At 41.1% G+C, this 15730-nt stretch overlaps 1 protein-coding gene across 7 annotated transcripts in view; it reads left to right on the top strand.

The window, feature by feature from the left end:
- LIFR (LIF receptor subunit alpha) overlaps positions 1-15730 on the top strand; it is a 91817-nt gene that overhangs the window by 26051 nt on the left and 50036 nt on the right. For 6 of the 7 annotated variants that reach the window (XM_059916274.1, XM_059916269.1, XM_059916268.1 and 3 more), the window contains 3 exons: positions 7296-7456; positions 9136-9250; positions 11686-11822. In XM_059916274.1, coding sequence (XP_059772257.1) covers positions 7296-7456; positions 9136-9250; positions 11686-11822 — 413 coding nt within the window. Of the gene's footprint in view, positions 1-6103; positions 6300-7295; positions 7457-9135; positions 9251-11685; positions 11823-15730 lie in introns of all 7 variants that reach the window. The other variant, XM_059916272.1, reaches the window with a different exon arrangement.

The following is a 15730-nucleotide window of genomic DNA, read 5'->3' as shown; positions in this document are numbered from 1 at the left end:
AAACATTTCTTGCATCTTCTTGATCTTTGCCTCCATTCTTTTTCTGAGGTCCTGGATCATCTTCTCTATCATTCTGAATTCTTTTTTGGAAGGTTGCCTATCTCCACTTCATTTAGTTGTTTTTCTGGGGGTTTATCTTTTTCCTTCATCTGGTACATAGCCCTCTGCCTTTTCATCTTGTGTATCTTTCTGTGAATGTGGTTTTAGTTCCACAGGCTGCAGGATTGTAGTTCTTCTTGCTTCTGCTGTCTGTCCTCTCTTATTAATGTTCTTATAGTACCCCCAGGTCAAAAGAAATAACCTAACATTTCTTTTTATGAAATAGTAGGTCCAATCAAAGTAATAAGTATTTATGACCTGACATTTTAGTAGCAGTTTGAGAAAATAATGCATATCAACGTAAAGGTAATAATATCTTTATTTTATTCTTAAAAAGCCACGTAGATGCACCTGTCTGGGTACTGAAAAGCTTCTCAAACCTTGGAAACAGATTGGGCCCTGCCACCCTTTTTTCCACCTCTACAATTGATTTTTGGTTTGTACTTGTGTTTTATCACGACATCCAACAAGCCTTCCCTCCCACTTCACAAAGATATGACGTCATTGAGAGAAATGTGGCATGACCTAGTGTTGAAACCAAACTACCTTTAGCTAAAGGTTCTCATAGTGTTGGATAGATGTCACTGTGTTTCCTCTGAAATTTTAAAATGTACTGTGGTACCCCAGTTCATTTGCTTCTGTGCCTTGGGGCACCTTAGTGCATGGTTTGGGAACTACAGCTCGAACTTAGCTTCCCAGTGTTGGCAGTACTTGGGTTAGTGGTGAAGCCTGGCAATCAAAGCGTAGTGTGCAGACATATACATATTCATTTACGTCTTGGTATTCACTCACCTATCAGCCAGCTTGAGCTTTGAGTGCTGAGTGCCAGGAGCTATGCTTGGATACTGATGGGGGGTGGGGGGGGAGGGGGAAATGCCTTACAGTGAACAGAGAGACAGCATTTCCTCTCAAGGAGCTTATAGTCTGTTGGAGGAATTACAGAATTGGGAAGAGATCAGCAAACTTTCTAGTAGGGGCAAGGTCGTCAATATTTTAGGTTTGCTGGCCTTGTAGTCTCTGTGGAAACTATTCAGTCCCAACATGGGGATGTGAGAGCAGCCTTGGGCAGTATGTAAACAAATGGGCGTGGCTTTGTTCTAGTAAAACTTTATTTACCAAAGCAGAGGTGGGTGAATCTGGCCCACAGGTCACAGTTTTTGCAACCCCTGTAATGGAGATATAATTAAAGTGTCCTGGAAGCAGAAGAAGGAGCATCAGACCTTTGGGGAACCAGAAGGTATCACAAAGGTGATAATGAGCTCTTCCTGACTCCCACCAGGAGTCTCCCAGGTGAATTGAGGAGAGGGTGGCAGAAAGGAGTACAGAGGGAACTCCAGGCAGAAGGGAAAACATGTGCAAATGTAAAGAGTCATGAAGGGGTCCGGCAGCTTGGAGAATGGAATCAATTTTAGTGTGACCTGGAATGAGATTGGAGGGGAGGCACAGGGCTTCTTTCCTGGGTTAAAACAGTTTCATGGATCATTTTTCTCATTTTTGGTTTTCTACCTCATTTTTTTTTGGTGAATCATGTCCTCTAGTAGTCTCCAGAGAATGGCTGCAAGGAAGAAATATCTTTTGAGATCTGGCATGTCTTTATAAAATGTATTTTATTCTCTCGCTTAATTAATAGTTTGAGTATAGAAGTCAAGCATGAAAATAATTTTCACTCAGCTTTTGGAAGACGTTCTCTCTAGCTTTCAGTGCTACGAAGTCTGTGTTTTCCTCTCCTCCCTGCCTCCCCTCTCCTCCCCCAGAGTGTTTACTGACCACACACCCAGTGTCTCCCGTACACCCGTGGCCCGCTCTGGAGATAGCGCCGTCACCTTCCCCGTGTGACAGTAGAGGGTTCATGGGGCTCACAGGGCAGTCGCAGAGTCCTGGCTCAGGGAGCTGCTCCCATGTTGCGCTCGTTCCTGGGCCCTGGGTGGGACCTCCCCCTCCCCCTCCCTGGAAGCTTTTCAGAGCTCCTTTTACGCAGTTATTACGTGCTGTACTGTGGAAGGAGTCTTTTTAAATTCATTGTGCTAGGTACTTGGTGGCATCTTTTAGGACTAGATTTTTGCAGTTGAATATGGATTCTGTGTATGTTCTTGTTATTGCAGTTGTCTCTTAATCAGTCTCCTTTAAACACCACTTCCTTCAAGCTTCCCTCTTCCTTCACACCTTTACGTCTCCCTACACAGTCCAGTCTCCATCTGCCTTCCCAGGCTGAGCTTTCCAGTCCAGCCAGGTTGGGGTTTTCCACAGGTACATCTCCCATTTTACTTAAATCCCCACACTTCACTTTAACAATGCAATAGAGTCTACCTACTGCAAAGTTTCTGTTCCTAGAGAGCATTCTTCAGAGGGCAGTGCTTGAGGAACTTAAGCTCTTGTGAGTAGGGGGGTAGGAGTGGGGAGTGGAATTAGGAGAGTGGTTGCTGATCAGAGTTTTTTAATGATTTTTATGTTCCCTAACAGAAAACAGTGAGGAAGGAAAAAAAAAAAAGGGGACACTAAGGAGGATGGGAATCGGCAGTAGGACACTGTCTGCTTTCCCACCTGGTTGCTCGGGGTGACCACCCAGGCACCTCCTCTCCTGTAGGCTCAGTGAACTACTTGCACATTTATTTTGCTGTGCGGTGATTAAGCAGCTTTTCTCCTTCCAGTGTTTCATTCCTTTGTGTGTTAATGACAAGGGAGTTATTTCACTGTGGTGACAAGAATAGAGGCTCGGAATAAAGATGCTTTGGGTCGTCTTTACTCACCTCTCTCTGCCTGAGCAGTTGTTTCTCAAGCCCCCTTCCAGGCCGGAGTAGATTCTCACCAGCAGAATGCACTCACTCACTCTCTGTCATGTTCCTGCTCCCTCTCTGCCCACCTGTCTCCCCTCCATCCCCCAAAAAGAGAAAACAAACATAACAACTAAACAAAATACATCAGGACTGCAGTTTCTGGCACTCTTCTGCCTTTAGCTTTACTTTTCTCCACTCTTTTTTCTAACTACTGTATCCTCAGCAGAAAGGTCCAGAACCTCACGTAGCCTAGAGGCAGAACTCTCAAAGCCGATGAGAAAGCAAACAGAGCACCTGTGTGGCCACTTTCAAGGGAGGGACCACGCTTATATGGTTGGTGGCCGAGCTCTGCACGCTGGGCCCCGGCCACTCAGACGCCTAAGACAGAGGGCAGGATACACGCAAACACACAAGAACTAACAAGCAAAAGACAGATTTTTTCTTTGTGCTCAACAATTTTATACATTGATTCTGCATGATCAGTTTTCCTAAACTGAAGGATTTATTGACATTTTTGAATCCTTTAAAATAATTACATTGAGGAGATTACGAACCTGGTAGCCCTTGGGCAGGATGCAGTCTGAAGGCGTATTTTGTTTGGCCTTTAGAATGTATAAAAAATATGAGTTAGTTGCTTATGTTTACAGATTTGAGTATTTCATGTAAAATCCCAGATTTCTACCGAGTCTTGAAAAAGAAGAAAATCTGGCAAAACAAGGCCCATTGCTGCCACCTTTAGAGCAGGTGGCTGTCCCCACCAAGGACACAGGGCTCCGGTTGACACCTGCCTGAGTAGTTTCTTCCCTGTCTCACCCCTTTAGAAATTTACATTTGCATTCTTCTGGTGTCAAAAGACAGCTACTCTAATTTTGAAAATTAGCTCCTGAAATTTGATAAAAATGTGCTTTCCTCTAAAGAATAAGCCATTGGTGGGAAAAAAGTAAGTTCTGACAATGCATCTATCGGGAGGGAGCAGGGACGAGTTTTGTGGGTCCCTGTTTTCCTGGAGGTGCACCGGAGGGCTCTGTCCATGTATTGTTCCGGCCTCACATAAGTCCATTTGCTAGAGAGGTCAGAGCTATTAGAGCATAATATAATATGGCCTAAGGACTTGCTCAGAGTTGCCTGTGTCAATGTTATAACAACAAAGTCCTCTTTATCATCTTGCCTGTTTTCAGTTAAGCTGGCCTTGGCGACAGTGCCATTGATTCTTCTGTTCCCGAGCACCCCACCCTGACCCTCGCAGACCTGCTCAGTCGTGTCCCTCCTGGGTGGGGCTGGCACTGCTGGCAAAGTGCTGCTGGCACTGCTGCCCCTGTGCTTGTGCCTGCCAACAGGAATGGAATATCCCGCTTAACTTGGGGAAGTCTCTCCTAGGGACTCTGGACAGAGCTTGCCTCCGTGCCACCCTGGTTGAGGCTGAAGCTGGGGAGGTGGGGGGGGTGGATTAAGTGATTTGCGCTCAGTCACACCGCTAATTGGTTACGGAGCCAGGATGAGGGCCTTAGTCCACCGTACCCAGTCCCGTGCCCATCCTCAGCCGCCTCCCTCCCCCACCTGCCGCTTCATGGGACACACTCTTTTCTAGACAACTGTAGACTTGTAGTGAGGGATTGTCTCATTTCAAGGTAATTCTTAGCCAGTCAGTGAATATGGTTTGTGATTATTTTAGTCATGGTTTGGTCATGTTTGGTCTCCTTTATTAAGTTATTCCTGTACACGCCACGTAATTCTATAACTTTAGCAATTGGCATTTTCGACATTCCATGAATACATTTTCGTTTTAATAAGTAAGCTCGGCGAAACTGTGATTGACTAGGAAGTTATTCATCCAGAAAATCATTGTGAACACCTTTGAAATGTGTGCTTGTGCCTCGTGTATGTTTGGTTATGATCATTTGTGCTCTTTGAGATTCACTTCCCGGGTTTGTGGCAGGGCTCAGCAGCAGCCAGGCGGCCATCTTGCCGTTTGCTTTCACTAAGAAACATGTTTCTTGAATTCTCTTGTTAGGTTCCAGTTATTTAGATGTTCTATCACCTTTCCTTTTTCAAGTTCCTGTTTCTCATATTTCTTCTCACATTTTCTATTTCTGTCTTTTGTGTATTCTGAAAGATTACTCAATGTTTTATCTGTCATTAGAAATCTTTTACTATCAGCCAATGTATGTAATGTGTAAGAGTTATTTCTGATTATTCCTTTTTCATTGCATCCTCTTCTTGTTTTTATGACTGTGCCATGCCCGCTCAGAGAGTACTATTTAGAGGTGATTTTCTTTTTGTTTTTTTTTGTTTTTTACTTTTCCTGTTTCTCACATTATCCCTATTTCCTCTGGGAGTAATTTTTATTTTCCTTTTGGTGATCCTGTTTATCCTGAATTTCTCTTCAACGATTTAGGCTTTCTTATATGTTTTATGATCCTTAGTCGTCTATTCCAATATAAAAATGAGGCAATATTAGGTCTGACAAGGAGTTTTCAGCACATTGGGAGGACTTGTTGTCTGGCAAGCTTCATTCAACAACAGTGGATGCGAACATCATTACTCGGAGGAATCCCTCAGGGTCAGGTGTGGAAGGCTTTCCTCTTTGACACCCCTGTCTTTGTTAGCTGCTCTGTGTCCTCAACAATTCTTTTATGTTCTGTAGGGAGAACACTTCTGTTGGGAGTGGGGTGTAGGAGCATGTCAGAGTTGACTTCTATAAACAAATCTTGGAATCCTTGAGCTTCAACCCCATGAATCACTGCATCCTCCTTCACACACGCACAGAGGATTTAAGTGGCACCATATCCATCCAGTATTGTTTTTCCACCAAATCTAGTAGTCATATTTGCCTTCTCTCTTCTCCCTATACCTCACATAATACACAAAGTACACTTATAGCACGTATATGTTGTTGGCACTATTCCAAGTGCTTTGCATATATTTACTCATTTAATCTTCACAACAAACTTATGAGAAAAATAGTTATCCCTACTTTACAGATGGGGAAACCGAGGCACAGAGCAGTTAAGGTTACACAGTAGGTGCAAAAGCTGGGATTCAGAGCCTGTCTGTGTTTTTAACCACCACTCTGTCCTGCCTATAATGGATTGATAAGACCCTCCATTTCTTGTACAGATCCTGAATCTGACCACCTATCACCACCTCTGCTCTTGAAAACCTTAGCAGAGGGTCCTCACCACTGATTATTTCATTTGGACTATGGTTCCCCTGCCTCTCTTCTCCCCTAGAGTCTGTTCTCCATGTAGCAGCTAGAGAAATCTTCCCAAAGTGCAGATCGGATCATGGATGTCCCCTGATTAAAGCACTCCAGTGGCTGCTGCTCATCTCGACCTGTTAAAGCCCATGTCCTTTTGACGACCAAAGGCCCTCTGTGGCCTGGCCAGCCCACCTCCTCTCAGCCCCCCTTCCTGACCTTTGAACCTGGTAAGCTGTCCTTGTCTTAGGGTCCTTGTATTTGCTCTTGCTACTCTTTCCCTGATCTTACCATGGCAGTCTTCTCATCAGTCAGATCCCAGCTCAGATGCTGGACCTTCACTCACACACTCTCGTGCACATTGACTTACTCTAGATTTTGAAGTTCGTATCAGGACCTTACTTGTTTATGTATGTGTCTCTAGAACTAGCGTCTAAGCTCCTTGAGGGCAGGGACTTCGTCTAGCTCGGTGTTGCACCCTTGGTGCCTGGAGGAGGGCCTGGCACTCGCTAGGCTGATGGGTATGTTGGGCTGAACAATGCCTCCCTCCGCTGCAGCCCCTCCCTACCACCCGCCAGATGCAGTCACCGCTCGTCTGCACGCTCTCAGTTTTCAACAGAAATGTGTTGAAATCTCTCGTCTGCTGATAGTCCCTTCCCCGTTATAGTTGTTGAAGTGTTTGTTACACTTTAGTCATTTGTATGTCATTGTCAATATTTTTGTCACATCTGCAATCCCCCATATGTGATTAATGACCCTAATTTTTTCTTTAAACTATTTAAATTTATATAAAATAGAAACTTAATATCACAGTGTACATGGAAAAGAAAACCCACATTACTTGTCATAAATAGGTGACTATAAAAGTTAATATATACTAATTAAAATTAAAAATGTCATTTCACATATCACTTAAAATTGTCAAAACCTCAGTTTTATGCACTGCTTTTCTATACTCTAGCAGTACTGGAGTGTTGATAAATATGTGCTCAGTTATAATCTTGAATTTGAAGCCTATCCTGACCCTATAATGGATCCCGGAGCAACAGCTGTGTCCGATTGTCACATCTCCTAAAGCCGGGGTAGCTGAGTCTGGTGTCTCTGTGGCTTTAATGTGCAGCATGTTTTGGTATTTGTCGGTATCCATTTTCAGTGTTGATGTGCACAGGATAAGGAGTGTCCTTGGACCAGTTTGAACACCATTTGAAATTCTTCTCCTCATGCAGAACTGACTACATTGCACAGATGATGGACATTTCCTTATGTTTGAAACGACCATCCCGGATGGGGGACAGTAAAAGAATGAGGATGACTTCAAATTTCCAGTGGCTGTTATTAACAGTTCTTCTTCTATATTTAATGAATCAAGTAAACAGCCAGAAAAAAAGTAAGTGCATCAGAGTCAGAGAAAATGAACTGATTGCAATGTCATTACTGTTTTGATTAAGAAGCGATCTTGAGACTTTATTGAACCCTTCAGGTTGTGGTTAAAATCCATTTCTATGTCATTTTTTTTTTAATGTACTTCTAGTTTCTTTTAAAAAGGCCCGTAAAGGTAGATCTAAGTATTCATTTCCCATTAAAAGATTATGGTATAACTTCCATACAGTAAAATTCACCCTTTTAGGATAAAGTTCTGTGAGTTTTGACAGATGCATACAGACATGTATCCACCTGCACAATCAAGATACAGACCAGTCCGTCATTCCAGAAAATACCCCTGCTCCTCTGCTGTCAGCCTCCCATCCCCACCTCCAGCCAACACTTGTCTATTTTCTGTCTGTAATTTTGCCTTTCAGAATGTCACATAAATGAAATCCAGATATCTGCTTTAAGAAATATATGATTTGTTTTCCTTTTATTTAAAAACGTTAAGAATGATTGTAGGTGTAATCTAGCTTGCTCTATAAAGAACATTTTCATCCTTCTGCCTCTGAGTTTAGTTTTTATATTATTTCCATAATTAAAGAGATCTTCTCTTTTCCCCCCAAATTACTACTAAATAACTTTATTATGATTACTAATGATTTCTAATGTGTTTCTAATGTTTTTGTTTTCTGTCTTACATAAATAGCTTTATAATTCATTGCTGTAGTGAATAGCATACCAATCACATGTAAAAATTAAAGAAAAAACCTTTTTAATAGACATTTATATAGAGAATCTGAGATAGAATACCTTTTTCACACTCTAATTGCTTTTCCCCTCCCTCTCTCCCTCTTTTCCTTCCTTCCTTTTGTTCTCCCTCTTTCCCTCCCTCAAGTCCTCTCCTTTCTTTCTTTTCATTGTCTTTTTAGAATGACAGTTTTTCATTGTATAGTGCTTATGTATTCCATGATCTAATGTTATTTTATAGATGTGAGTAAGTACTATTAGGACTGTAACCTTCTGAATTATTTGTTATTTTTCAGTTGTTTAGGCCTACACAAAATATATATTTTTCAGAGACTCATGTGAGTTTATTACTGTTTATGTGATGTGCTTCATAAAAATCTAAAGATTGGCTATGGGATTTCTGTGTAGGTGGCAGTCTGGTAACAAGCTGTGAAGCACTAGTAGTTAGGAGTGCTTAGAAGCTGTGTTTGTGGCATAGGAGATACATAGTTTTTACTTAAAGTCTTAGAGGTATTTTTTTTTTTAATTTACCTTTTTGCAAATGGGGTCACTGGAGACTAAAATTCTCCCAGGCGCTCTCTTGGTCCCTTCATTGAATCCATATAGTCACTCCCTCTATTTATCTTAGTTGTCTGGAAGTGGAATTTTTGAGAGAGGCCTAACCCCTAAGTGGTCTTGTGGTTGACCCACTTTCATCAGTTTACTCACTAGCTTTTTTAAACCAAAGCTACAAAAAGAAATATAAAACCAGTCACCTCCTGTGACTGCAGGTTCATCTCTGCATGAAGAACATGGGCCTTCTGCAGACACATATGCTTGTACTGATGGCTGGGGATGGTTTGACTTGTTGACTTTTACAGTGCAGTTAAATTAATAAGCATTTTGTGTGTGTGTGCCTGTGTGTGTGTGTGTGTGTGTGTGTGTGTGTGTGTTTTGTTTCTCCTTCTCCAGGGACTCCTCGTGATTTGAAGTGTATAACTAACAATTTACAAGTGTGGGACTGTTCTTGGAGAGCACCCTCTGGAGCAGGCCATGGTGCTGCTTATGAAGTTTGCTTTGAAAACGGGTAATGGAAATACTTTGGTTAATTTATAGTTATAATCTAAAGGTTCTTTGTCTTTAATTTTAGAATATAAAGATTTTATTCTGGAAATTTTTAAAAGAAATTTTAAATCTTAGCTCTCTATTTTCTAAAAATCTGAATCTTACTTCAGTCAGGATGGAAACAAACCCTTCTCCTGGCCACAACTTTGATTCTTTTATCGTGTGAATGTTGAGTATGGGAAACACTTCTCATGGGCTGTGGATTCTGATCGTCTGTGGGGAAGTTTTACTGGCCTATCCTAAACCAGTGCCTACCTGTATCAATGAAGTTCAAGTTTTGACTCTGCCCAACAGAAAATGTCAGTAATAGACAGGCATTTACTGTCATGTAAAAGGTCTGGAGTAGGTGGTTCAAGGCCAACGTGGGTGCACATGGCCATGAGAGGCCCAGGTTCCTCTTTTTCATGCTACTCAGCCATCTTGAGTGTGTGATCTCGTCGTTCAAGATGATGCTTCAGGAGTGGCTGTCACGTCTGCCTTCCAGAAAGCAGGAAGGAGATGGTTTTCTTTAGGAAGACTTCTCAGAAGTCCCGTACAACACCTCTGCTTACATCTCATTGGCAGAACTTAGTCCAGTGGCTAAACTTATTTGCATAAGAGGCTAGGTGATGTGTTCTCATAGCTGATGGCAATGTACTCGGATAAACCTGGGGCAGTGTTACTAAGGAAAGGGGGGAAGTGGACATTAGGAGGCAAGTGGCAGGTTCCATCACACTGCCTTACCCTCTCAGGTAATCTTGGAGCGGCTGCAAGTCCTGGAGCTTGCAGTGGAAGCCTTCAGGCTGTCTGCAAGCCAGAACACTCTCCTTGCTTCTCCCTAACCCCAGCGGGGCTCTGAGTTGTTTAGCAACGCCAGAGAAGTTCAGTGCAGAGCTCCAAGCACCAGTGTGCTGATAAGTGGTCCTAATGTAAATTGACATAAATGTGGATTTAAATACACTCAGATTTTTTTCCCAGTCGGTGTACATTTGTTGAACATTAGTCTAAGTGTGATGGTAATTTATCAGCCAGGACGAGCTTGGTTTTATTGCAGAAAAAACCCTCGAATCTTATGTCCTTATTTTCTGCGGTGAAAATAAAGGATTACTCCCGCTTGTGTTTTGTGTCTCTCTTGGGGTCAGCTCGCATCTCTGCCCCTTTTCCCTCCCTCAGGGCCACAGGCCAGGGGGCCCTCATCTCCCAGTGCACCAGGACGGGAGGGGAGCAGAGCCTGCCTGGCTTTTAGAGCCTTCCCGGCTTTTAGAAACTGTGACCTTCACTCATTTTCTCTACAAATAACATCACATGGCCATGCCTTGCTTCAGAGGAGCAGGGAAGTGCAATCCTCCTGTGAATCCAGAAGGAGAGAATCCGAAAAATCTGGTAAATAGCACTACTGACTACTGCAGGCCCCACAGGGAAGAAGTTATCCTGGCTCCAGGAGTTCACGAGAAGCAGATCATAATGATGCTGTGGACTAAGTGCTGATGCTAATTGTCTGTGATGGTCTGAGGCAGCGTTGACTAAGGAGTGTGAGGTCCAGAGAGGCTGTCAGAAGCGTGGTGGTGGAGTAGGAATACTCAGTTTTCTCAGCAGAAATAGGACAGAAAGGCATTCCAACCTGAGAGAATATTGGGTACAATGGTATCAATGTATGAAAAAGCATGATTTAGAGAATTCGGATGGTTTTGTGCTGCTGGCACGTAAAGAAACCTCACACGTGAGGTTAGCCAACCCTTTCAAGTCCTCAGTCCTAAATTCACTTAGGAATGTGAAGAGGCCTGTGCGGGGCAGGGTGGTGATACAAGAGGCACCCAAAGTCCTTTTGCTTGAATTAAATTTTATGGGAAATTAGAAACGTACGTGAATAACAAAGCGCGTAAACATGCTCTGTAAAGATACAGAGGGCCATGGAACCACAGGAGAAAAATTCACTTTTGTCTGAGAGGTAATGGGTGGTAACTAGAAGCACTTTGAAAGGGGAGCTGATGAGAACATGAGAATGTTTTGTACGAGTGACCCATGAGGCAAGACAGAGGAGCAGACAAGCTGGTGGAAGTCTCACTGATGGGGACCCTGTAGTGGTCGGTCCAGAAGGGGGGTGTGGGGGGCAGGGTGTGTGCAAAGGCAGGGTTGGGCGGGGTTTGAAGGCCATGCTAAAGCCCTAAGTTTCTTTATAGAATTGTCTCTGCTTACTCTCTTGACTTTCTGATACAGTCTGGTTATTTTTCCTACCACCACATTGATGGACTTACCATTTACCTCGCTTTTTTGCAGTCTTAAAATGGGATATAACCTGTCATATTTTTGTATACAAAAGAACAAAATATTTTCCAGTGGATTTTTTGTTAATCAAGTTTTTATGAAAATTGCGCTCAATTTTATCTGCTAATTAAAATTTGATTTCTTATATTGCAGGTCCCATTCTTGTTATCGATTGGAGAAAAATATTAAACTCCCAGCTCTTTTACCTGGTGATCATGAAATAACAATAAATCCTTTACACGATTTTGGAAATTTTATAAGTAAATTCACACTAAATGAAAAAAACGTTTGTAAGTATTTGAAAAGAAAATTGATTTGAAAATAACTCAGAATGGTGCCTTTGTTAGTACTGTGCTGCTTTATATTTGACAGGAATTTACCATTCTTTTATATCTTTTGTTAAACTAATATTCTCATTTACCCAGCGACCATACTTCCAATTGTGGAGCATAGCCAAGATCAAGATGGAAGCAAACTCTTCCTCTGGTCAGTCAAATAAACGTCACACAAGTTAAGGTCCTTCCCACGGTTGGATTCTCTTCTCCTACCCCTCTACTTTGTTGATTCCTGCATGCCTTTCAGAATTCCTCAGCCATCCCTAGGAAATAGTCTTTGACCATCCCCTCCCAGAGGAGACCCCATTCCTTTCTTAACATTCCTTTAGGCAGTCTGTTTCTCTTTTGTGGTATTTCTCACAATTGCATAAATAATTTATTATATAATTAGGTGCTTCCTGTGTGTTTCCTCTACAAGAAAATGGGTTCCCTGAGGGCAGAGACTTTGTCTTCTACACCTAGTGTCTAGTCCAGTGCCTTGCACATAGCAGGCATCTTTTATAGATGTGTTGACCGAATGCCTAGGACATATGCTACAAGCTGGGTGGAAGCATGAAATAAATCCAGGCTCTTGGAGATGGAAATTTTGCCATGCAGTGAGACCTTAAAAACTCCAGTGGTTTTGACTCTCTTAATGGTGGGGTAAGCAGGTTTGTTGCCTTCTGACAACTATTATAGGATGGCATCATAATGATATTACAATGAGTCTTATAAGGATGACTTATTTTGAAGCAAGGGAAAGAAAATATAAACAACTTGGTGATCTCTCCAATTTTACAGACAAGGTGCATGTTTGGAGTGGTCTGTGTCTGAGATAGCACAGATTTTGAAAGGATAATAGCAAAGCATGCTGTCCAGGAACTTAGAACCGGTCTCATTTTCTGGCTGAAGTATTGTCTGGGTAAAGTGCTACTTAGGGCTGTTTTCAAGATAAAGAAGAGCCATGTTTGTTATTTTCTTTCTGTAGTTGTATGTGAGATACATGTGAGATTGTTTTGTGCAGATCAGCCATGATCCCAATACCCAGGAAGAAATATTGTTAATACTTACATGTGTTCTCTATGTGTGTGTGTGTGTGTGTGTGTGTGTGTGTATAAACAGTAAAGTTTATATTACTTTATGATAGGCTTACCAGAAGATACAGATAGATTTTCAAGTTATTATGTAAATAAATCTACATTATAGCTGCCTAGTATTCCATTGAATGGAGGTACCATAATTACTTTGTCATTGATTTTTTTTTAGCAAATTGTATTTTATTTTATTTTATTTTTAGCAAATTATATATTTTATTTTTAAATTTTTTTATTTATTATACTATTTTATTATAATCAATTACCACATCATTTTAAATAGAGGCCTTGTAAAATTGAACTAGATTGATGTCTTTTTTTTTTCAGTTATACATGTACATGTATCTATTCTTTTAAAACTTCTTTTCCCATTTAGGTTGTTACATAATATTGAGCAGAGTTCCCTGTGCTATACAGTAGGTCATCCTACTGTTGGTTATCCATTTAAAATACAGCAGTGTGTACACGTCAATTTCAAACCGGGGTGGGGCGGGGCTGGGGGCGGGAAGTTTTCGGGGGGAGGGATAGCTAGGGAGTTCGGGATTGTCATTGATTATTAACATTGAGATTTTTATTTCCAGTCTTTCAGCATAATTACCAATGCTTTAATGAACATTTTTTGCACATATATGTTGCTGAATTTGTGTGATGATTTTCTTAGGCTAAATTCCTAGAATTCGGAATGCTACATTAAAGACATCTGCTTTTTATGACTTTTGATGTCCGCTACCAGTTGTTCCCCCCACATTTTGAACCTTTTTGCATTCCCACAGACATCATATTAGAGCATGCCTGCTTGTCTGCATCCTTGCCAGGACTGGGTATTGTCTATCTCTCTTAGTTTTGCAATTTCAATCTGATGGCCCCCAAATTATAGCGCTGTTGTTTTTATATTTCTGTGATTACTTTTTAAAATTATCAGTCATTTTTATTCTTTTATGAACTATTTATGTCCTTTGAAATTTTCTCTCATGTTGAAATTCATCTTTTTCCTCATTAGTTCACAAGAGCTTTCTGTATAGTATGGTTATCACTTCTGTCCTCTTTGCTACAAATACTTTTCCAAGTTTAAAATTTAAACTTTGTGGGGTTTTTTTCACACCACCAATTTTCATTTTTATATAATAGAATCTCTTGATATTTTTCTTCATGAGTTTTTGGTTTTGTTATCATGCTTAAATCTTTCATCCATCTGGAATTATTTTGTACTAAGGTATGAGGGAATCTAACTTAATTTTATTCCAGATTTTTAAAAATTTCCCCAGGACTCTGTCAGAGAGCCAATTTGTGTTGTCTGCTTTTTCAGTAGGGATTGAGAAGGTTCTGTCTGGGAAGCTACTTGAAGATAACAGTGTTAGAATTAGAAAGGCAAATCAGGACAGACCCTAGGTGACTTACTTGATTAATAGTTCACTGTTTTTGCATAGCATGTAATTTGTTGACAGCATTTTTAATAATAATGGGCCTCATTGTGATTTGAATATTAGATTAACAGTATCCCAACATTAAGATATTACTACTGCTACTCAAATAAGAAAAATACTGATAAGAAAATGAAAAGCAAGTTAGATGAATATAAGAGAAGGAGGTGGGTCCATCAGCAAACCTTTGAACACCTGTCATATGCAAGAGATGCTGTGAAATGATAGTGGAGCTGTGCATTAGAAGATTTGGGTTCTTTGGCAGTTTGCTACTAAATAAAAGTATGAGAAATTAAGTTTTCTCCAAATCTTAAGATGCTTTCAAAAGTATACATATAAAGCAAAGAAGATGTTTAACACATATACATATATCTAATAAGCTTCTTTTTTAAAATTTTATTTATTTTTGGCTGTGTTGGGTCTTTGTTGCTGCACGTGGGCTTTCTCTAGTTGAGGCAAGCGGGGGCTACTCTTCGTTGCAGTGCGTGGGCTTCCCTTGTTGTGGAGCACGGGCTGTAGGTGCACGGGCTTCAGTAGTTGCAGCATGTGGGCTCAGTAGTTGCAGCACGCAGGCTTCTAGGGCACACGGACTTCAGTAGTTGTGACACACGGTCTCAGTAGTTGTGGCTTACGGGCTCTAGAGCGCATGCTCAGTAGTTGTGGTGCACGGGCTTAGTCGCTCCGCAGCATGTGGGATCTTCCCGGACCAGGGATCGAACCCGTGTCCCCTGCATTGGCAGGCGGATTCTTAACCACTGCGCCACTGGGAAAGTCCCCTCTAATAAGCTTCTAATTGACAAGGGCAAGCACAAAAATAAGTCTTTGTAAGATTTTTAATCTCTAAGTTTCTTAAAATAACCTAAAAATTTGGATCTGCATGAAGCAGAATAAATAACGTGGATCCTATAAAAGAGCTGGGAAAGCTCCCATCTTCTGATGTTCTAAGGCAGAAGGGGCATGGAGGTTATGGGTAAAGATAAACCAGCTTTATTTAAAAAATAAACAAGACTGATGAAATTTTTTCTAGCTGAAAAGTTTCTAGTTTCTAGAAAGCAAGCTAACATTGTCCTCAAGTGTATTTTAGCTGGAGAAAAATGCAGATGACAGTTCGTGGGAGCTTAGGGGAACTTCCCTGGTATACAATGAAGAAGTATACTATGAAGTCGTGAAAAAACTGTTTAATCTTTTCATTTGTAATTATGGCTGTTACTGTGTTTAGCTTGAAATATTAGATATGACTTGGGTTTTGAAGAATAGCCCACTGCTATTTAGATAAAACGTTAATTATGTGTACTTTTCAGGGAGGGAAGCATTTTAATAGATGAGTGTTGCCTTAATAAAGTACTCCCATGTTTCATAATTTTAAGTT

Source organism: Balaenoptera ricei, chromosome 3 (assembly GCF_028023285.1).
Source record: "Balaenoptera ricei isolate mBalRic1 chromosome 3, mBalRic1.hap2, whole genome shotgun sequence".
NCBI classification, from domain to species: domain Eukaryota; kingdom Metazoa; phylum Chordata; class Mammalia; order Artiodactyla; family Balaenopteridae; genus Balaenoptera; species Balaenoptera ricei.
Note: the sequence above shows the minus strand (reverse complement) of the source record. Positions and strands in the feature narration are given on the sequence as shown.